The sequence below is a fragment of the Mobula birostris genome, chromosome 14 (genome assembly GCF_030028105.1).
Source record: "Mobula birostris isolate sMobBir1 chromosome 14, sMobBir1.hap1, whole genome shotgun sequence".
NCBI lineage: Eukaryota > Metazoa > Chordata > Chondrichthyes > Myliobatiformes > Myliobatidae > Mobula > Mobula birostris.
This window is the reverse complement of record NC_092383.1, coordinates 39503709-39524445: the sequence shown is the minus strand read 5'-3', so window position 1 is coordinate 39524445 and position 20737 is coordinate 39503709. Positions and strand designations below refer to the sequence as shown.

At 42.7% G+C, this 20737-nt stretch overlaps 1 protein-coding gene across 2 annotated transcripts in view; it reads right to left on the bottom strand.

Moving 5' to 3' along the window:
• The window catches only part of myo1ea (myosin IEa), a 279339-nt gene that overhangs the window by 187994 nt on the left and 70608 nt on the right, over window positions 1–20737 (bottom strand). For both annotated transcript variants that reach the window (XM_072278417.1, XM_072278418.1), the window contains exon 2: window positions 12487–12630. In XM_072278417.1, the coding sequence (XP_072134518.1) occupies window positions 12487–12630 (144 nt within the window). The remainder of the gene's footprint in view (window positions 1–12486; window positions 12631–20737) is intronic.

Below are 20737 nucleotides of genomic sequence, written 5' to 3'. Positions count from 1 at the left end.
AAGATACCTCGGGGATGAGACCCAACTCTAAACACAAAATCCACTTACATTACATATATAACTTGTACATATACTCTGAAGGTAGTTTTATATAATATTTTTAATAATTTTGTGCATAAAACAATAAACAATCTTGGCAAACTCATCAATGAATTTTTCTGCTGCTTTGGATGTCGGAGGATTTTTTGGATTTTGGAATTTTGGATAAGGGTTCTCAAAAGATTCTTCAGGGAATGCATTAATGAGCTATAATCCAATATTAGGATTAGCACGACATTCAAAAGGTATTTACAAATCAGTATAGTATCTTACAGTCATCTCCATTCAATGAATTTCGTAACATTTCCCACACACATGTAGTAGCATTTCTTTCGTACATAAAAACAAGTACTTAATGGCATTCAAGCCCCCACAACAGTAATGCTGTTATTCCAAAATGAATGACATTTAGGATAGAAAATAGGCCAGCTGGCCCAACAGTTGGCACTTCCCATCATGTTTTCATGCCTCTGCAATGCCTTTCTTTACAAACCACATGCCTAATGTCTCTAGCTTAAACTGAACATGGAAGTAACATCCTCCAGCTGAAGCAGAAAAACAACATGTTGGAGGAACTCAGCAGGTCAGGCACCATCTGTGGAGGTAAAGGGATGGTCAACATTTAGGGCTGAGACTGCATCACAACTGACCAGAAACATCAGCCACCCCTTTCCCTCCACTGCTCGATCCACTGAGTTTCCCCTGCAGTTTGTTTTTTGCTCCAAATACCAGTATCTGCTGTCTCTTGTGTGTCTGACAAACTCTGCTCTGTCTCCAACATGCTCACCTAATCATCTACACAAGGAAATCTGCAGATGCTGGAAATCCAAAGCAACACACACATGATGTCCTGAGGAAGGAACTCGCCCTAAAATTGTCAACCATCTATTCACTTCCATACATGCTGCCTGGCCTGCTGAGTTCCTCCAGCATTTTGTGTGTGCTCACCTAATCATCTTTCAGGATCCCCTGATCTACAACAAATAGTTATGATCCACTTCTAAAATCACAATCTCATTCCATAAAATTTAGAAACATGTCTTTCAGACATCACCGTGTTATCCTTAATTTGAGTCAAAAATTGACTCAACTTTTCCAGGTTTTTACTTTTCACGTTTGTGTATCATCACATGAAATTCAAAAAAAAAATCACAGTGGCTGGAAATCTGATACAAAGACAGAATATCCCAGAAACTCTGCAAAGTCAGGCAGTATATGTGGAAAGAAAAATATTTGTAACATTTCATATTGAAACACTGACGCAGAGTCTTTAACCTGAAATATTAACCCTGTTTCTCTATCCATTGACGCTGCCCAGCCTGCTGAATGTTTCCAGCATTTTCGATAAAATCACACATTGAGATCATGGAAATTAGCGAACTGAAGGAGACTATTCAGTATACCATCACTCCATGCTACCCCCTCACCAAAGCCTCCATAACTAACTGTACAGCCTAGGCCAGGGTCACTACAGGCCAGGCGTCACACATTTCTGTGGCTATTTCCAAGGGACGAGAATGAGGCAAGGCAGCTCCCCCCCTCCTGCTGGTGAAAGGCAGTGTATGCTTGATTGGGAATGGGGTGGTGGGTAAAAGTGAAGTGGAAAAGGACTGGCAGTTGGGGCACGGGGATTCAGGTGAGAAACAGACCAAAATGCATCAGAGTGCAGATGAAGGGTCACAGCCCTAAACATCAACTGCTCACTCTTTTCCATGGATGCTGCCTGCCCTGCCCAGCATTTTGTGTGTGTTGCTTTGGATTTTCAACATCTGCAGACCTTCCCCAGGTTTGAGACCAATGTAATACTAATATAATAATAATATTGGGGTGGGAGAATGGGGAGGGGAGGAGGATAATCTACCTCTCAGGAGGTAAAATTACCGCCAGCAGCACTGGTGTTGTGGGGTGTGGGAGTTACAAAGCTGCCATTGCGGTGCAGGAGACCTGTTTCCGGATGAGGCAAGGAATTCATTTAATGTGTAGCTGCTCCCTATTCAACCCTGTAGGAGAAAGACTGGCATCCCAGACAGCACGGTCCAAGCATTGTACTCCTAAATAACTGCAGGAAATGATGTCTCTCTATCAGACCTGGGTGCAAGGATGACTAACTCAGGAAGTGCCTGATTAAGTTTCTCATCTGGTGCACTGCGAGTCAGAAACAGCCAGAAATACAATCGAAAAACAAACTGTGTTCTGCAATCTAATTTCTAAACAAGAGCAGCACACATCAAATTTGCTGGTGAACGCAGCAATCCAGGCAACATCTATAGGAAGTACAGTCGACGTTTCAGGCCGGGACCCTTCGTCAGGACTAACCGAAGGAAGAGCTAGTAAGAGATTTGAAAGTTGGAGGGGGAGGGGGAGATCCAAAATGATAGGAGAAGACAGGAGGGGGAGGGATGGAGCCAAGAGCTGGACAAGTGATTGGAGAAAGGGATATGAGAGGATCATGGGACAGGAGGCCTATCATTTCGGATCTCCCCCTCTCCCTCCCACTTTCAAATCTCTTATTAACTCTTTTTTCAGTTAGTCCTGATGAAGGGTCCCGGTCTGAAACGTCGACTGCACCTCTTCCAATAGATGCTGCCTGGCCTGCTGCGTTCACCGGCAACTTTGATGTGTGCTGCTTGAAATTCCAGCATCTGCAGATTTCCTCGTGTTTGCGGTTCAAAACAAGAGCGTGAGTTTAAGTTTAACAGAGCACAACAAAGAGCTGAATCATGGTTACATCGTGTACACTAAATTACCAAACACAAGTCCTTTCAGGAACATAAACAAAAAAATTGCCAGGGTTCCTTACCAAAGACTTTCAAAGTCATCACCATTTGCCTGTTTTTAACAACTACAGAAAAGATATTTGAAGCAAAACTTCACTGTTATCAAAAAGCACATGCAAGAGTGACCTTTGTTTTTAAAATACAGAAATTAACAGAGGTTGGGAACGGATTCTGTTCCAATGTCACCACTTTGCCCGACAAGAACTGTACCTCCGAAATTACAGCATTACCAAATTAGAACAAACAGACTTTCTTTCTGCTTGTTACTCGCACCAAACCTGGTTTGCAAAATAATTTAATAACAGTTTCATGAAAAAAAATTATGCTCCAAAGTCCAATCCCTCTGCAAGCTTCGTTCCATGACCCACTGTGTGAATATCATTTTGCTCAGGTTAGTAAAGCGAAAGCTCCAGTGAAACTTCCAATTAATGATGACTGGTATTTATAAATCATTATGTATCATTCTACCTTTGACAGGATTCCTGGAATCCAGCCTGCAATGCTACAGGAGTGATTCCAATGTCAAGCAGTCTTGCTTTGTAAAGTGGCTCTCAACAGATGGGTGTGGAGAAGCACAGAATTACCACTGCTCTCCACTTTCTTTTTACCCCAGCCAATCAACACTTGGATTAATTAGCACCTGCAGAATATTCCACCGTGCTGCTAAGGGTGTAAATTGTTATTTTTCTTGTAGTTTGCCTTTTCCTGTGCTTGCTCATAATTTTTATATAATCACCTATACCTGTAATTGATCAGTGGACTTTACAGTAATTGTAGCACAGCTTATTCTGCATTTTTCTAGAAACTTCCTAATAGCGAGAGTCTCGTCACTGAACTTGCCTACATCTCTTTTCAACAGAATGGCCTGTTATCTGTCTAGCTTGTATACTTCTTTGTTCCTGCCATTTCTGTCTTTTTGTTTGTCGTTTGTTCTCCCCCTTCCTTACAGTAGAGTAAGTTGGTTACCATTATTTCTTTGCTGTGCACACCTAATAAAACACTCATTACCACCATTCTTTACTTCCAAAGAACTTCTGGATCACGGTATCAGCTGATCCACCAGCTCCTTACAGGACATATTGCTTGAAATTGTAGTCACTGTTATAAGGCAGTGTCTAATTTGTGTGCAGTGAGCCACCTTAAACAGCAGAGTGATCATTGTTTGTGTCTGCTTTCTTTTTATTGATATTACATATAAATTAAACAGTTGCTAATCAGCAAGGAAACCTGTGATGGCTCCCCAGATATCAAGCAAGGACCACCAGCAGTGGTCTACAAAGGTGCATCAGTTCCATTCCCCCGCCCCCCCCCCACTGACCCCAGGGTCAGGTGTCAGTGAGACCTTTGAATTCTCTTCCCCAAAGTACAGTGAAACCTGAGTCACTGGATATTTTTGAAACAGAGGGGGTAAGAGGAGCAATACGGGGTAGGCTGAGTAGTCTAGTCCTGCTCCTAATTTCTTTTTGTTGTTAATGCTTTATTAGCAGTCACAGGTAAGAATACGTATTCTTACCAGCAAAAGGAAAGAGTCTTAAAATAAAAAGTGAACCCTTTGTGTGACTCAGTGTGCACTGTTCCCTCTAAGCTATGCAGGTCCGCAGCTGCACGGTCACTGAAATGTTATCATGCACATAGCCTTTGTTGCCATGCAGCTGGAAATTTATTTTAAATAATGTTAATATAATTTTGAAATTTATATTAATATAATTGTGAAATACCTTTAATTAATTATGTTAATGAATATAATCCATAAATTTTCTAAATAACCATACCAAAATCTTTACTTTGAAACACTTTAGAGCTTCAACATATTTACCTTATCTGTGTTTCAAGTTACAACACTGTTACAAATTGTAACAATAAAGACAGAATGGAAGTCGGTAGCTCATTGCTAATAAACTGCCAGCCTGCTGAATACTGACACGGTCTAGTCTAAACAGTCTACTTTTGCTATTGAGCTTGTCAGTTGTTTTGACTGCTTGACATTGTTTACTTGTGTTGTGAGTTATAGCTCATGTTTGTTTGATGTGAAAAATTCTATATTCTGACTTTTTTTGATAAGAGATCTTTTTAAAAAATTGGAATCTAAAAAAATTTTTAATTTAAACATTGCTAGAACAGGTAAAAATTCATTTCTATAAAATTATTTGCAGGATTGTGGTTATTTTATTAAAATTATAATTTTTTGATTTACCTTGTTAAAATATTCAAATAGCAATAGTTGTAATTTTTAGTATTCTTAAATAATAATTATCATTTTTAGTTTCCTAAGGATGTCGAAAAGAAAAGCAGAAAAAGAGTTAAGTGCTTTGAAGAACAAAGTTTACACAAAATTTAAGGCTTTTAAGGCTCATAGATACTGTACTGTCTCCACAGCAATAACAATAATTAAAAATTGGTGATATCTTTATATATCAAGGTACTGGCGATGTTGTATCCACCATCTGAGCAGATGCTAAAGTTGGGGGTGAGTTCAGTAGTGGGGAAAATTGGGAAGAATGTTAATTAGATTACTTAAAACAACATCTTAACCAGAGAATTCACATAGATACAGTCGCCAAATTATGCAAGCAGAAGACATGTGGAAAGCTGAAACTCCAAAAAAAGCGTGAAGTAAGAGTGAAACAAGATGTACGAAAGATGTCTAGCTCTGATATGGCTAAAGTGGCCATTTATAATATTATCTTAGCAATTAAAATTAATGCTTCTACGCATTCTGTGCAAGAAATTCTTGCTCTTGGCCAAATATATAAATATATCAGAGAATATATAATAGCACAGCAATAATTATGCATTTAAGCTTGTTGAGTGCATCAGCTTTGTGCTTCACAAACAGGTAATGGAAGAATTTTAAAAATCTGCTTTCTATACACTAATTGCTGATAATAATAAAGTCATTTCTGTACAGAAAATATTAACTTTGAACTTTAACTTTTAACCAGAAAATCAAACTTCCTATAAAACTGTTTGTTGGCATTTTAAAGCTACCTGCAGCGACAGTAGCACTGTGTTGAAGCGATGAAAGGTTATATCAACAACAATCTTGACGTTCAAAAGATGGTGCTGTTTACGTCAGATGGGGCAAATGTTAATCTTGGAAAGAATAATGGTGTGGCAGCAATTCTTCGTGGAGAGATAGAGTACCTGTCTGAGCAATGTTGTGTTGTACACAGAAAACCTGGTTTTATACGACACAAGGAGAAAACTATCAATTATGCAGGATACAGAAACACTGCAATGAACAGAGCAGACCAATGTTCAGCACGTCGTTGGTTAAAAGGTAAAAGCTGGAAGAATTAGCTAATGTCACAGAATATATTGTGTCATTTAGACCACTAAACAATAAGATGACTGTCAAAACATTTTGCCATCACTGCTTTAATGAAGAATTACAAAATTTTAGATCCAGTATTGCAAAGAGCAAGTTAATGAGTGTAACAATCCAATCAAGTACTGCCTGAAGATTTTGACCAGTCCACAATATCAAATAGCTTAACGATATTTTCATAGATCTGGTATGTCCTTCAGAAAAGCTGTTTGAATACAAATGAAGCACTGCAGTATGCAAAAGCAAAAGCTAACAAATTTCAGTCACAGTAACTTGGTGATACCATTTATTGGAGTGGCAAAGTGAAAGAACTGCTTGCATCTGCAAATTCTGATATCAATATTGTGCCCATTATTCAATACATTCAATGTGTGTCTAATCACTTGGATTTTCTGACTAGAGTTAAGGGCATGGCAAGCTTTTCATGCTGGTGCTATTGCCAATGCAACTCATTTTCAATTTGGTAAAGAAAACGTTGATTGACAAAAAAACTCAGCTACTACTATGAACTACGATGAAACTGTTTCCTTAAAAATATTGTAGCAATCCTGTGATTTCAAATTTGTCATTTCTGAAAAAGGTAAGACTGCTTCAGTGAATACATTCACTGGTATGTTAACCTAGGTGCTCAAAAAAAGAATTTAAGAAGCTGTCAATTCTTGTTGACATTGTTGGAACATTTCAAGCTTCTAGTTCTGACTGCAAATGTGGATTCAATCAAATGTAAAATGGAAGTGGAACATTTGGATGATCTAATGAGGATTAAGATGTATCTTTCACCTGGATGTGAAACTACTCTGGACAGTGTTTATAGACAATGGATTGTAATAAAAACAGATGAAAAAAAGTTAGCAAAACGTGAAAGTTTTTTTGTGCCGTGTTTCATTATACCCTTCAATTTAAAAATAAAATCAAAATCATATGATTTTTCAATTCTCATTCTAAAAATCCATAGTATGCATTACAAAAGAAAAACATTTTAAAGTGCCGTACTGCTTTCAGGCAGTGTAAAAAATTCCAGCTCAGAAGGATGGTTGGTCTGCACAGCTGTTAACAGAATAGAGGGAATGTTGTCAATGGTGTGTAAATACATTTAAGACTATGGTGTTGAGGCACACAGACAAAACATTCCCAGGTCTGATCCCTGCCCACTGCTGAGGGCTGGCCCTGGGTCGCAAGAGATTAAGGGGAAGAATGAAGATTCCTGTTCTCGGTCTTCATTTGGAATCTACACACTGGGCAGGGGACAAGAGCAGACACACATAAGTGAATAGACTAGGGACACACCGAGGGCCAGGCAAACTCAGGAAGAACACAATGGCCCCAGAATGTGGCTGGTGAGACTGGTTAATATTTGAAGAGGGGAAGGGAGGAAACTAGGGAAAAGCCCGAGAGTGAAATGAACAGGAAACAACGGAATCCCACTGAATAATAATCTCATGATTGGAACACCAAGATTTGCAGAAAGTTTATTTAAAATTTGTTTACATGCAAATGTTAAAGATGATTTTATGAATAACTGTGTTGTGTTAGGCAGTGAAAGTTCAGATCCCACAAATAATACACCTATTTAAATATAGTCCTGTACCTCCTGTTGCAGTGACACACCTGACAATATTTGCATACCTCTGCCTTTATATCTTGCCTGAGAGCTGTCAACAGGCTTACATCAAAGGAATTAGTTACTAAGTGTTAGTCATCCTGGGTAGTTATCAGCAACCAGGCAAATAAACACGTCATGAGCACTCTCTTAATATCAACTCAGCAAAAGGTGAATGTCTCTTAATCCAAGGCTTTCTGAAAGAACTAAAATCTTTTAGGCCGATTATACTTTGTTGAATGGAATGTTTTAAGCTCATTTTTTGAATTTTACAGAGTGTGCAAAGTTTTAAAATGAACAATCCCGCCCCCCCCCCCATCCTCCTCACATTAGAGCAGCACCATCTGTCCTCTCACCATTGTCAATAATAAAGCTCTTGTCTGTCATTGGCCCTCAGGTGGAGCCATGTGCATATAACTTACTGTGGAGAATTGGAGAATTTACGGAAAAAGGTCGATAATCCAGTTTGCCATTTCAGGCTTGTGTAGAGAGAAGGAAATCTCTAACTTAATTCAGTATACTGTAACCATGCATTCCCTGCCAACACTGTGACGACACACCCACTGTGGCATTTCCTTCAGAACTCCGACTTGGTACCCCACAGTACACACCTCACAATCCTTGCACTACACCCTCAGACCTAACCAGATATCAGCTTTGCAGACAAGAACAGCAGAGACCATTCAGCCCATTGCTTGCTTTGCCATTCAACAGGAGCATGGCTGATCTTTGGCTGCAAACATTTTTCTCCAGTATTATCCATTTATCCACATTTCCTTTAATCTCCAGTGGGCTATTATTCCCTGTTTTAATCTCAGTTGATGACTTAGTCTCCTTCGTCCTTTGACATTATGGACTTTCAAAGATTCACCATACTCTGAATGATGTCAAAATGGTTGCTGTGACGTGTCTAGTGTGGTAGTGTAGTGGGTAGTGCTTGTCACTCTCACTTTCAGCTTCCACCACTGGCTAGCAGTCTTGTGAAAAGGAGAGCTGAGTGTGTAAGTCTCTCCCTGTCAGTACAGAACAGAGCCTCTCCAACAGCAAGCCTCATGTAGTGCCTCCTCACAGGCGACACGCAGAAACTGAACTCCTTTTGGACTCAGGCTGAACTACAGAGGACGGGGAGGAGGTCTGGCCCCTGCACACATAATAGCACGCAGGCCCACCAGTGTGTGGACATGCCCTGTTGCTCGTGAACCAGATCCCCAGCTATGGGTAAGTAGCCCCACTACCCTGTGGACAGCCTTGGGAGAGATGAGGGCTACAGAAGTAAACCCAGACAGCAAATTCGGAGTGGAGCCCCAAGGCGGTTGGACGTCATTGAACATCCTTCCGGCAGCTCCTGTAGCCAAGCTGGTGCCAAACATATTGCTTCATAAGCTTTCCTTTGGACTACACTGGTGAGGCCGAGAGGGAGATCTTGATGACAGGGCATCTCAGGATCTCCATACCTTCCGCCCAGGCATGGGATGATGATTATCATCACCCATTGTCCTTTCAGACAGATGGATGCCAACTGCTCTGAATAAAGGTTATTTTCTCCTCTAATCAGCCTACCCACTACGTTGAGACTGTGACCTTTGTTCTAGTCTGCTTGGACAGGGGAAGACCCATCATGCAACCAACGCTTTGAGTTCTCTGAGAATTTTGTAACAATGTGCCATTCCCAAAGACTAATTTGGCAGATAAAATGACAGACAAATCTTTGTACATGTTGGACTGACTTTCCCCCTTCCCACCCACATCCCAGATGAGAATAAGGATAATATTTTTATTCTCCCTCTCAAAGCATGCACAAAAGATATTCAGCTCACCAGGGAGTGAAGCATCACAATCACTTATGATGGTAGGTTTCATCTTTACTTCCGACACTCCCAGATGAGTTCAATGCCTTTTATGCAGGCTTTGAAAGGGAGAAAAAAACTAGAGTTGTGCAGTTCCCTGCAGCATCCGGTGACCCTGTGATCTCTGTCTCAGAGGCCGACGTCAGAATATCTTTGAAGAAGGTGATCCTTCGCAAGGCATCAGGCCCCGATGACGTACCTGACAGGGTGCTGAAAATCTGTGCCAGTCATCTGCTGGAGTGTTCAGGGATATCTGCTGCAGTCAGAGGTTCCCACATGCTTCAAAATGGAACCAATCAGTGTCCAAGAAGAGCAGAGTGAGCTGCCTCAACCAACATTGCCCAGTTGCACTCACACCTACTGTGGTGAAGGTCTTTGAGAGGTTGGTCATGGCTAGAATCAACTCCTGCCCAAACAAGCATTTTGTATACAAAAACTGTAAAAGTATGTCACCAAAGATTCTTGCGAATTTCTACAGCTGTACCGTGGAGAGCAGTCTGATTGGCTGCATCACCTTCTGGTATGGAGGGGCCATTGCACAGGATTGCAAAAGACCACCAGAGGGTTGTCCACTCAGCCAGCTCCGACATGGACACCAGCCTCCCCACCATCGAGGACATCTTCAAAAAGCCACTCCTTATAAAGCTGGTATCCCCCATCACCAGGATATGCCTTCTTCTCAATAGTACCATCTGGAAGGACGCAGAAGAGCCTGGAGACACACAGTCAATTTTTGAGAAACAGCTCCTTCCCCTCCACCATCAGAGTTCTGATCGGTCCATGAACACGACCTCACTATTTCGCTCTTACTTAGCTTACAGATTTTTTACATATTGCATTGTTCTGCTGTCGCAAAACAGCACATTTCATTATATACGTCAGAGATAACAGACCTGATTTTGATTCTAACACTGGCTGCAGGCCACAGCCGCGGACCCAGGTTCAGTGCTGAGGCGAGTGAAGTCTCACACAGCAGTGAGCTGAACACTGGTTCATCCTTCACTTTCGGCCTAGACGCCTTAACCCCTTTAATCTGGCTCAGCACTTAAATTCACTAAGCATCGGTTCATTATCCGCTCTTGGGCCTGGACCCTGCCTCTTCAATCAGGCGCAAAGTTTCAGTCCAGCCCCAAGTGCATTCTAGCAATGGCTGTTGTGACTGTTCCAAGCTCACCAAGTCCTTCAGGGTATCAGAAAAATGTACAGATGGTTCAAAAGCACACTTCCCAACAGCCTGCAGATTACAATGGTCGTACTCCCAAACAAGTCTATTTAGTAGCATTATTACAAGCTTTGTTAGCTGCCCGCAAAGCATTGCCATGTCTCACCAGTGCCCACGTCTATACACCAGTATTGCTTGACCACATTGCATGCCTGCTACGAGTGAGAATGACTACTTATCTGAATTCCAAATGATACCTCCAGCACACAGTCCCCGTTCCCGTCGCCGTTTCCAGCACACGGTCCCCATTCCCGTCGCTGTTTCCAGCACACTGTCCCCATTCACGTCTCCGTTTCCAGCACACAGATGTCGCCGTTTACAGCACACAGTCCCTGTTCTCTTTACCATTTCAGGTATGCCAATCTGACAGCTTGATCCCACCCAATCTCCTAACATGGACTTTCCCCACGAATCAGAGGAAGGAGCTGGAAACCTGGCCCATTGTTTTCCTCCCAAACTGGAAAGGGGATGTAGAAAGGAGGGTTAAAACTAGTTCCAAGATTCCCAGAACCATCCCAACTGGAAACGGTGACAGGAACAGGGACTGTGTGCTGGAAACGATGACGGAGATGAGGGGAGAGAAGTTCATGCTCAGAACAAAAGCGCTGCCAACTCTCCTCCAGACAGAATCCTAGATATCATTTTAATTGGTGCCGTGAATGAATGGAAGTGATCTTGCATCAAAATCTACTTCTGAATGAGTTGGAAAAGCTTAGTCCAAATGGGGCCAGAAATAATGTAGGACACTGTAAGACCATTAATGGCTGTTCTCTGCTCAGTAGCCAAAAGTCCTTGTGACTTGAGCCCAATATCCTCATCGTGGAATTGAACACACAGCCAACCAATTCAATTTGTGAAATCACTGTTGCAGAGATGTTTCCGTAAATTTGTACTGCAGGGATATTGTATCCTGGCCAGCCACAGACCACAGAACATTTGTCAAAGGAGCTGTACTGCTTGATGGATGAGGATCTCCAAGTGCCTGTGGAACAGAATATCCTTTTCCTGGATATTGGCAGAGCCTGGGGAGCTCCCACCTGAACACAGCCATGTGCACCAGATACGTGCGCCGTCAGGGCTCTGCAATCCTGATCTCGGCCAGAATTACACCTCAATGCACTAGAATTCTCTTCATATCTGGCTTGCATTTATACAGGAGAAACTGATAAAATACCAGCTGCTAACAGGGCCATATCCTGCTACACTGCAGAATTTACATTTTCCATGCTACACACCTCTGGATTAAGTTTAGAGAACATACTCGCCATGGGGAAGAAGAACATTTAGGTTAGCCTCAAAATGAAGGGTATTTGATGTATGAGGCATTTAGACAGATGCTTAGATACGCAAGGAATTGATAGATCGTTCTAATGTCGGCAAATGGATTTAGTGCAACCCAGCAACAGATTCCAAGTGTTGGATTCAGAGCTCGTGTGTTCTTTAGTTTCTACAGGGAAAGCTCAAGTAGGAGTGTTCCTTCAATCACCATTTTCCTTTCAAGCTCTGGTACAGGTCAGTTAATGGGGTTATCGGTGCACACCGTGATGGTTTGTAATAACAATAGGACACCTAGAGACATTCTTAGTTAATCCAGGAACAGAGAGTAAGTTTTGTCCCCACCCCATCTTCATAAATGCATTCTCTGGTTCCCAAGCTAGGTTTTGAAAGGATACAAATATATAATCATCCATGTATCGCTTCTTGAGGTTATCGACAATGCCATCTTCAGTGATCTTCGAGAGGAGCACCATGTCGTCGACTCCGCTCTGTTTGACATTGTGGCTCTGCCAGTGGTACCTGTAGTGGCCTTTACTCCCCTGTGAAAAGAAAAGGTTGGCACAACATTTATCCGACGTAGAGAATTTCACAGCAGTTACTTCCATTTATTTGGCTTTCATCTCCTCACTCAGCTGCCACTCTGATGTTTGCCGCTGCTACTTGATGTGGCTGCAACCTTCAGGGCATTCAAAGTCCATTTACAAAACCTCTTTTTTAAAATCAAAAGGTTTTTGTGGCTTCTCCTGCAGCAAAATGTTCTGAATGTTAACCACTAAGTACATAAAGCTTTGCCTAAGATCAATTCAAAGCTATGTATCATTAGTTTACGTATATCCTCTAGTCTGCAGCAAATCATATAAAGACTCATGTAAAACACCAAATATATATATTTATACACACACACACCCACCCCGGTAACAAATGCATTTTGAAAATATTCTTCATATACTTCAGGGTTTTCCAACCTCCTTTAAGCCATTGAGCCTTACCGTTAACCGCGGGGTCCATGGGCCCCAGGTTGTAAACCCCTGACCTACTTCAATGAAAAGTGATTATGACTGTGCTTTTCTTATTCCATTCGACAGGATCTGGAGGTCACTTCAAAGCAAGTATTTATTGCCCATCCTTCAGAGCCCTTGAGAAATCAGTGGTGAGCTGTCTTGAAATGGAGGAATGTGTCTGGTGAAAGTACTCCTAGGGTGCTGCTGAGGAGTTCCAGGAGTTAGGTCCAGCAATGAGTCCTCGGCCCATCACCCATGGTACATCTTTGAGACAGACTGGTGTGTAACAAGTGATGGTTTCTCTTGTCGTCTTTGGTGGGAGATATCTCATGTTTGTCAAAGGGTCAGTCAGCTCCTCAGCCCATCACATCTCTTACGATCTACACCAATCCCATTTACCAGTATTGGGACCATGCTCGTACAAGACTTGCCCTTTTCTGCCACTTCCTCTGGCACTTTAACAGTTTCTGAGCAAGAAAGCTCCCTTACAAGACTTCACCTCTCACTTTAAACCTACAGTGACTATAAAAACTATTCATCCCCCCATGGAAGTTTTCACATTTTATTGTTTTACAACATTGGATCACAGTGGATTTAACTTGGCTTTTTTTTGACAGTGATCAATAGAAAAAGACTCTTTGGTGTCAAAGTGAAAACAGATCTCCACAAAGTGATCTAAATTAATTACAAATATAAAACACAAAATAATTGATTGTATAAGCATTTACCTCCTTGAATATGATACACCAAATCATCACTGGTGCAGCCAATTGGTTTTAGAAGTCATATAATTAGTTAAATGGAGATCCCCTGTGTGCAGCTAAGGTGTTTCAACTGATTGCAGTAAAACTACACCTGTATCTAAAGGTCCAACTGCTGGTGAGCCAGTATCCTGGCAAAAACTACCCCAAGATGACAAAAGCACATGTCAGGAGATAGATACAAAAAAAAATTTCCAAGTCACTGAATATCTCTTGGAGTACAGTTAAGTCAATCATCAAATAGAAAGAATATGGCACAGCTGTAAATTTGCCTAGACCAGTCCGTACTCAACCATGCAATCTGATGGAGCTTGAGCAGTTTTGTGTAGAAGAATGGGGAAACATTGCAGGGTCCAGATGTGCAAAGCTGAAAGACACCTATCCACATGGACTCAAGGCTGTAATTGCTGCCAAAAGTGCATCTACTAAATACTGACTAGAAAGGGGTGAGTAATTATGCAATCAATTACTCTTTTTAAAAAAAAAATGGCTGGTGTCATGTCTTCCTCAATGTCAACAAGACAGAGATGGATATTGATGTCAGGAGAATTTGCACCACTTGCACTCTCTTTACATCATCGGCACAGCAGTGGAGACTGTGAGCTGTTCAGCTCCCGGGAGTGCATATTTTACACAACCTCTCATGGTCCCAGAACACACTACACAGTCAGGAGAGCTCAGCAACTCCTCTACCTTCTGAGGAGGCTGAAGCGAGCTGGATGATACACATCTATACTCGTGTCTTTCAATAGATGCGCAGTAGAGAGCACCCTAACAAACTGCATCATTGCATGGTATGGAAACCGCACCGTGGCAGACAGGAAGGCTCTTCAACTGGTAGTCAAAATTGCCCACCACATCACCGGCACCAACCTAACTGCCATCAAGGACGTATATAGAGAAAGGTGCAGGAAAAGCAAGGAAAGTTACACAGAATTGGTATTAATTCTGTTGTACTGATCAGGCTCTATCCCATCGCAGATTTGCAGGAGTCAGAGATTCTGCAACCTGAACTGCTTTGTCCCAGATCACCGGTGCTGACTAATGTTCTGTCCTCTCCCTCTCTCTGTGTCTCAGACACACGTTTCTGTCTCTCCCAGTCCAAAGAGGGGAGAGAAAGAGACAGAAATGGCCTTGGGAGAGCAGCAGCAGGACCAAGCAGAGGGACTTGGTGTGGGCCCAGTCTGGGGATTGGTGACTGTCAAGAGAGTGGTAGAAAGGGTAGGTATGAGGGATTGCCTGTGGAGTTCATGGGGAGCTAATTTGTTCCGTTAATGAGGAGCAATACCAAGCCCAAAGCCTAGGGCTGGACTGATTCCAATACTGTACCTGAAAGGTGGTGGTGAGTGAAGCAGATCTCCTACGTCCTGTCCTGGGCCATTGCTGTCTGTGCTGAGGAACGACTGAAGACTGAGGGAGGGCTCAGGTTTCCAACAGGAACAGCAATCATCACCACGGGCAGGGATAAAAGTATACAGCTTAAAGTGTTTGTTCCACAGAAATCCATAGACAACTGATTTTGATAAATGATTGCAATTCTGCCTGTCTTACCAGAATCCAACAATTTTTGTAGTTCTTCCTACAGTTTTAGGTAAGACCTTGTTAAGTGCTTTCATAACTGTTCAGTGTTTCCCAAGTTGAGGTATTTTAATGTTGAAATATTTAATAGTATGTTTATTTTGTTAATGTTCTAGAAAGCTGATGAACATTTTGGAATGTCAGCCATTCAATCAAAAAAAAAAACACTCAATCTCTTTGGATGTGTGGGGTTCAACCAGCTCAGGAGAGCTGACAATGAGAGTGAGAGAGAACGAGAGAGAGCGCACACTCAAGGAACTTATCAGTCAGGATGCAGCCGACTTCTTTACAGGAGCTCACGCCCATGGACCTGTTCCATGTAGGAGAGAGTTTAGTGGCGAGGCTGGCGTTTCCCAGGGGCTTTGTGCAACTCCTGGCCCATTTTGTCCAAACGGAGTCAAGTAGAATTGAATTGACTTTATTTCTTACATCCTTCACATACACGAGTAAAAATCTTTGTTACGTTTCCATCTAAATGTGCCATGTCCAATCATAGTAATTTCTAATAATTTAGAAATAGAGCAGACAGTGTAATATAGAGTGCACTCAAATCAGCGTGAGTTCATCAGTCTGATGACCTGGTGGAAGAAGCTGTCCCAGAGCCTATTGGTCCTGGCTTTTATGCTGCCGTACTGTTTTCCAGATGGTAGCAGTTGGAATAGATTGTGGTTGGGATGACTTGGGTCCCCAATGATCCTTCAGGCACTTTCCACACATCTGTCTTTGTAAATGTCCTGAATCATGGGAAGTTCACATCTACAGATGTGCTGGACTGTCCTCACCACTCTCTGCAGAATCCTGCGATTAAGGGAGGTACAGTTCCCATACCAGGCCAGTGATGCAGCCAGTCAGGATGCTCTCAATTGTGCCCCTGTAGAAAGTTCTTAGGTTTTGGAGACTCATACCAAACTTCCTCAACCGTCTGAGGTGAAAGAGGCGCTGCTGTGCCTTTTCCACCACCCAGCTGGCGTGTACAGACCACGTGAGGTCCTCAGTGCTGTGGATGCTGAGGAACTTGAAGCTGTTTACCCTCTCAACCCCAGATCCATTGATGTCAATAGATTTAGCCTATATCCATTCCTCCTGTAATCCACAACCAGCTCCTTTGTTTTTGCGACAATGAGGAAGAGGTTGTGTTCTTGACACCACTGTGTCAAAGAGATGACTTCTTCCCTGTAGGCCACCTCATTATTGTTTGATATAAGGCCAATCAATGCAGTGTCATCGGCAAATTTAATTCGCAGATTAGAGCTGTGGGTGGCGACACAGTCATGGGTATACAGGGAGTAAAGGAGGGGACTCAGTACGCAGCCCAGAGGGTCTCCTGTATTGAGAGTCAGGGGGTTGGAGGTGAGGGAGCCCACTCTTACAACCTACTGGCGATCTGACAGGAAGTCCAGGATGCAAATGCCGTTGTTCCTAGTTTGACGTCAGTTCTGGGGGAAGTTACCCAAATTCAGCCCGGGTACTGAAGGGTTAAATACCTGGGTGCAATTAAAATCAGCCTTCCCGGCCAGTGGTACAATTAAAAGACACTAATAATGGACTAAAGGCCAAGGCCACTCACAGCTGACCACCACCTGTTTCGCCCATCACCCATAGACTATTTATTGGCCTACCAGCAATCACTCATTTACAATTCCACTGCTGATTAATCAGGATTGAGAACACGAGACTGGGAGAGTCGTTCAGCACGGTCAAAGGCCATCAGTCCACCACATCCATGATGGCCTTTGCACCAATCTACCCCAATCCTATCTGCTTGCATTAGGTGTGTATCCTCCTATGCCAGCCTACTCAAACACCTGTCTAAATGTTTCTTAAATGTAGTGATTCTATCTGATTCCATCAAGACTTCTGGCAGAGCGATCCAGATATTGACCACTATAATAAAAAAAACTTTACCTTCCAATCACCTTTCAATTTCCTTCCTACCTTAAAACTATGTTCTTGAGTTTTTTTATACATTTGCATGGAAGCTTTGACATCCGTTGAGATGGCATCGTGCTCAAATGCAGCGGCCTCTCGGGAGCCAACCAAGTGTTTGTGTCATCTTTAAATGCCCTTTTTATGATTGCAAAACAATGCTGTTCTTTAAGAACTTCGGGCACTGCAGATCTACCCCATTAGCAAGTTGCTCATCAGCAAAGGAGCTGGACTCGGTGCGGACCGTGTTGTTGCAGGAAGGCATCGGAGTTGGTGCGGGAAGGCAATGTGCAGTGTAGCGGCAGGAGATTGTCTTGGACGTTTCGCTAGCAATCACAAAACCCCGTTGGACATTGATCACGTAAGATGCCGCAGGCCTGTTTCCCTTGTTTGACGGCCCAATGTGGCAGGGGAGCTGTAAGGCCTCGGCCTCAAGCCGCGGGCTTGCCTGCTGCTGCTGCCCAGGAGAGGAGATAAAGGAGGCAGTGTAGCACGGCGTCCATGCTAGGTCGGGGACTGGCCTCCAGAACATGCATTCAGCTGTAGACGGCCGTACCAACAATTTGTGGGACATGCCATATTGCGTGTGCATATGTGTGTGTTGATATATTTTTATGCTACCTCGAATATGTTGTGTGTGCCTTGTGCTGTGTATGTTTTGCACCCTGTCCCTGGAGGAACACTGTTTCATTTGCTGCGTTCATGTGTAATTAAACTTGAACTTGAAAATTCCAGTCATCTACCTATGCCTCTTATAATTTTATGCATCTCTGTCAGGTCACTCTCAGTTGCTTTCTCTCCAGGGAAAACAAGTCCAGTCAATTCCCTGCCTAACTAACGTACTCCAATCCAGGCAACATCTTGATGCATAGCCTCTACACTTTTCCCAGCACAGCCACATGCTTCCAATAGTGTGGTGAGCAGCACTGCACACAATACTCCCAGTGCAGTCTCACCAGTTCTTATAAATTTGCCGCACTACATTCCAACTATGAAGGCACGCATGCCATACAGCTTCTTCACCATCCACCGAGATCTACAGCCCTGCACACCAAGGTCCCTCGGCTCATTCATATTCCTCATCAGCCCTTTCTGCTTACGCAGTCCATACAGACATTTGTCCTTCACTTGGGCTTCCCCCAGCCTTTCCTTATCCAATCATGTCCTCACACTTGTACGTAAATGACCTGCCCCAAGGACAATTACACCGTTCATCTCATCACAAACACGAGAGATTCTGCAGATGATGGAAATCCAGAGCACACTCGCAAAATGCTAGAGGAACTTCAGTAAATGAGGCAGCATCAGTGGAGGGGAATAAACAGCTGCTTCGGGCTGAGACCCTTCATTAGCGCTGGAAAGGAAGGGGTGGGGGACAAAAGTCAGAATAAGAAGGTGGGGAGAAGGGTAGTACAAGCTGGCAGGTAATAAGTGAGACCAGGTGATGTAGAAAGTGGGCGGGGGTTCAAGTTGGTATGAGTGTGCCAACTTTATTCAATATTATTCACCCCTAATATTACTTTTTCCTCAGGGAGTGTTAAAATATCAAAGGACTGTCGATAGCAAAGAGAAGAAATGTAACTGCTGTAGGGAGAGCAACTTTGAAGTTGTTCAAATTTAGTTTTCAGAAAGAGGCTATTTGATCCGTCACATCATCCTAGTTCTCCTCCCAAAAGACAAACCATTTCTACTTTCTAGACCTTGGTTCTCGGTGTATGCTCACTCAGGTAATTAAAACATGTGATCAGGGTTTCTGCCTCATCCACACTTCCAGGAAGTGAATTCCAGATACAAACCACATTTTGAGAGGGGAGGGGTGGGTGTGGGATGGAATAAATTCTTCAAGGGTGAATGGAAAAGTGGTTTGTTTTGCTGTTGTTGTCTTGTTTGGTTGTAGTTGTTGTTATTATTGCTGTGTTGCTCTGCTGAATATTGTGGGCAGGCTATGTTGGAATGGATGGTGACACTTGTCAGCTGTCCCCCAGCGCATTCTTGAGTATGTAGGTTGTACGCCGTTTGCACTAACATCACTGCAGGTTTCTATGTCCGTGTGGTAAATGGATCTGAGTCAGAAAGCTGGGATGAGATAGGTAGAAGGAGTAAAGGATTGAAGGCGGAGGAATCTAATAGGAGAGGACAGTGGACTATGGAAGAAAGAGACAAGGCTGGGAACTCTGCCTGTGGCAGCCCACATATTTACCACAGTCAGTGTAAAGAATTCTAATTTCCTGATTTGGTTTGGATATCCATTGTTCTGGACTCTTTCACTGTGCACAGACAAGCACATATCAAATATATTCACTCTGTCAACATTGTTGAAATGTAGAGTAGTTGGAAATTGTGAAATATACCTTGTGTGGTAACGCGGCTGCCTCCCACACACTGAGGGCCATAGCAGACCTTTTAAATGTGACAGACAGAGCAGAAGCTTATACAACAGTCAAGCAACACCAAATACTACGAGTGTGCCAACTTCGTTCAAAATTATTTATCTGTAATATTACTTTTTAAATCAGATTGTTAAAGCATCGAAGGACTCACGATAGCAACAGGAAGAAATGCACCTGCTAAATCTGAAGTCATTCAAATTTATGTTACAGAAAGAGGCTGTTTGATCCATTACATTATGATATCCCTCCCCTCCAAAAAAAAACTATTTCACGTTTCCAAAATACCAGAATAAACATACTTCCAGCATTTGCTTATTCAGGTACTTCAGAATGTTTTCAGGTTTCTACCCCGCCCACACCTCCAAGCAGCAAGTTCCAGACCAGAATTATATTTTGTTTGGGGAGGAGTGAATAAATTCTTCAACTCCACCCTAACAGTTGTGTTACGTTCAATCACTTGTTACTCACAATTCCCCTCACATAGACACAAGAACATAACAATTACTTCTTGAGGCAATTTACTTTGCTAAGGCAATCATCTAAAGGAAATAAGAAGTAGGAGCAGGAGGCAGCCATTTGGCCCATCGAGCCTGCTCCACCGTTCAATTCAACAGGCCCTTCTTTCCAACCTATCTACAGACATCCCACCTCTCCCGGAAGTTCTGGGAGTCTCCCGCATATGAATAGTGGCTCCCTGATGCCCACAAATTATATACAATATCACGGAAATCAATTTTTTTTGAGAGCGAGCGCGAGAGTGAGAGAGAGAGAAAGCAAGAGAGAGCGTGCAAGTGACCACGAAAGAGACAGCATGAGAGAGAGAGAGAGAGAGAGAGAGAGAGAGAGAGAGAGAGCACGCTATGGCAGAGTGTTCCAAAAAAAAACGTACGTCACCCCAGACTACCCTAAAGTGTTCCCCTGCCTAATAGGGGTCAAAAATAATGACAATACTGCTCGCTGTGCTGTTTGAAACAGTGATTTTTCTATTGC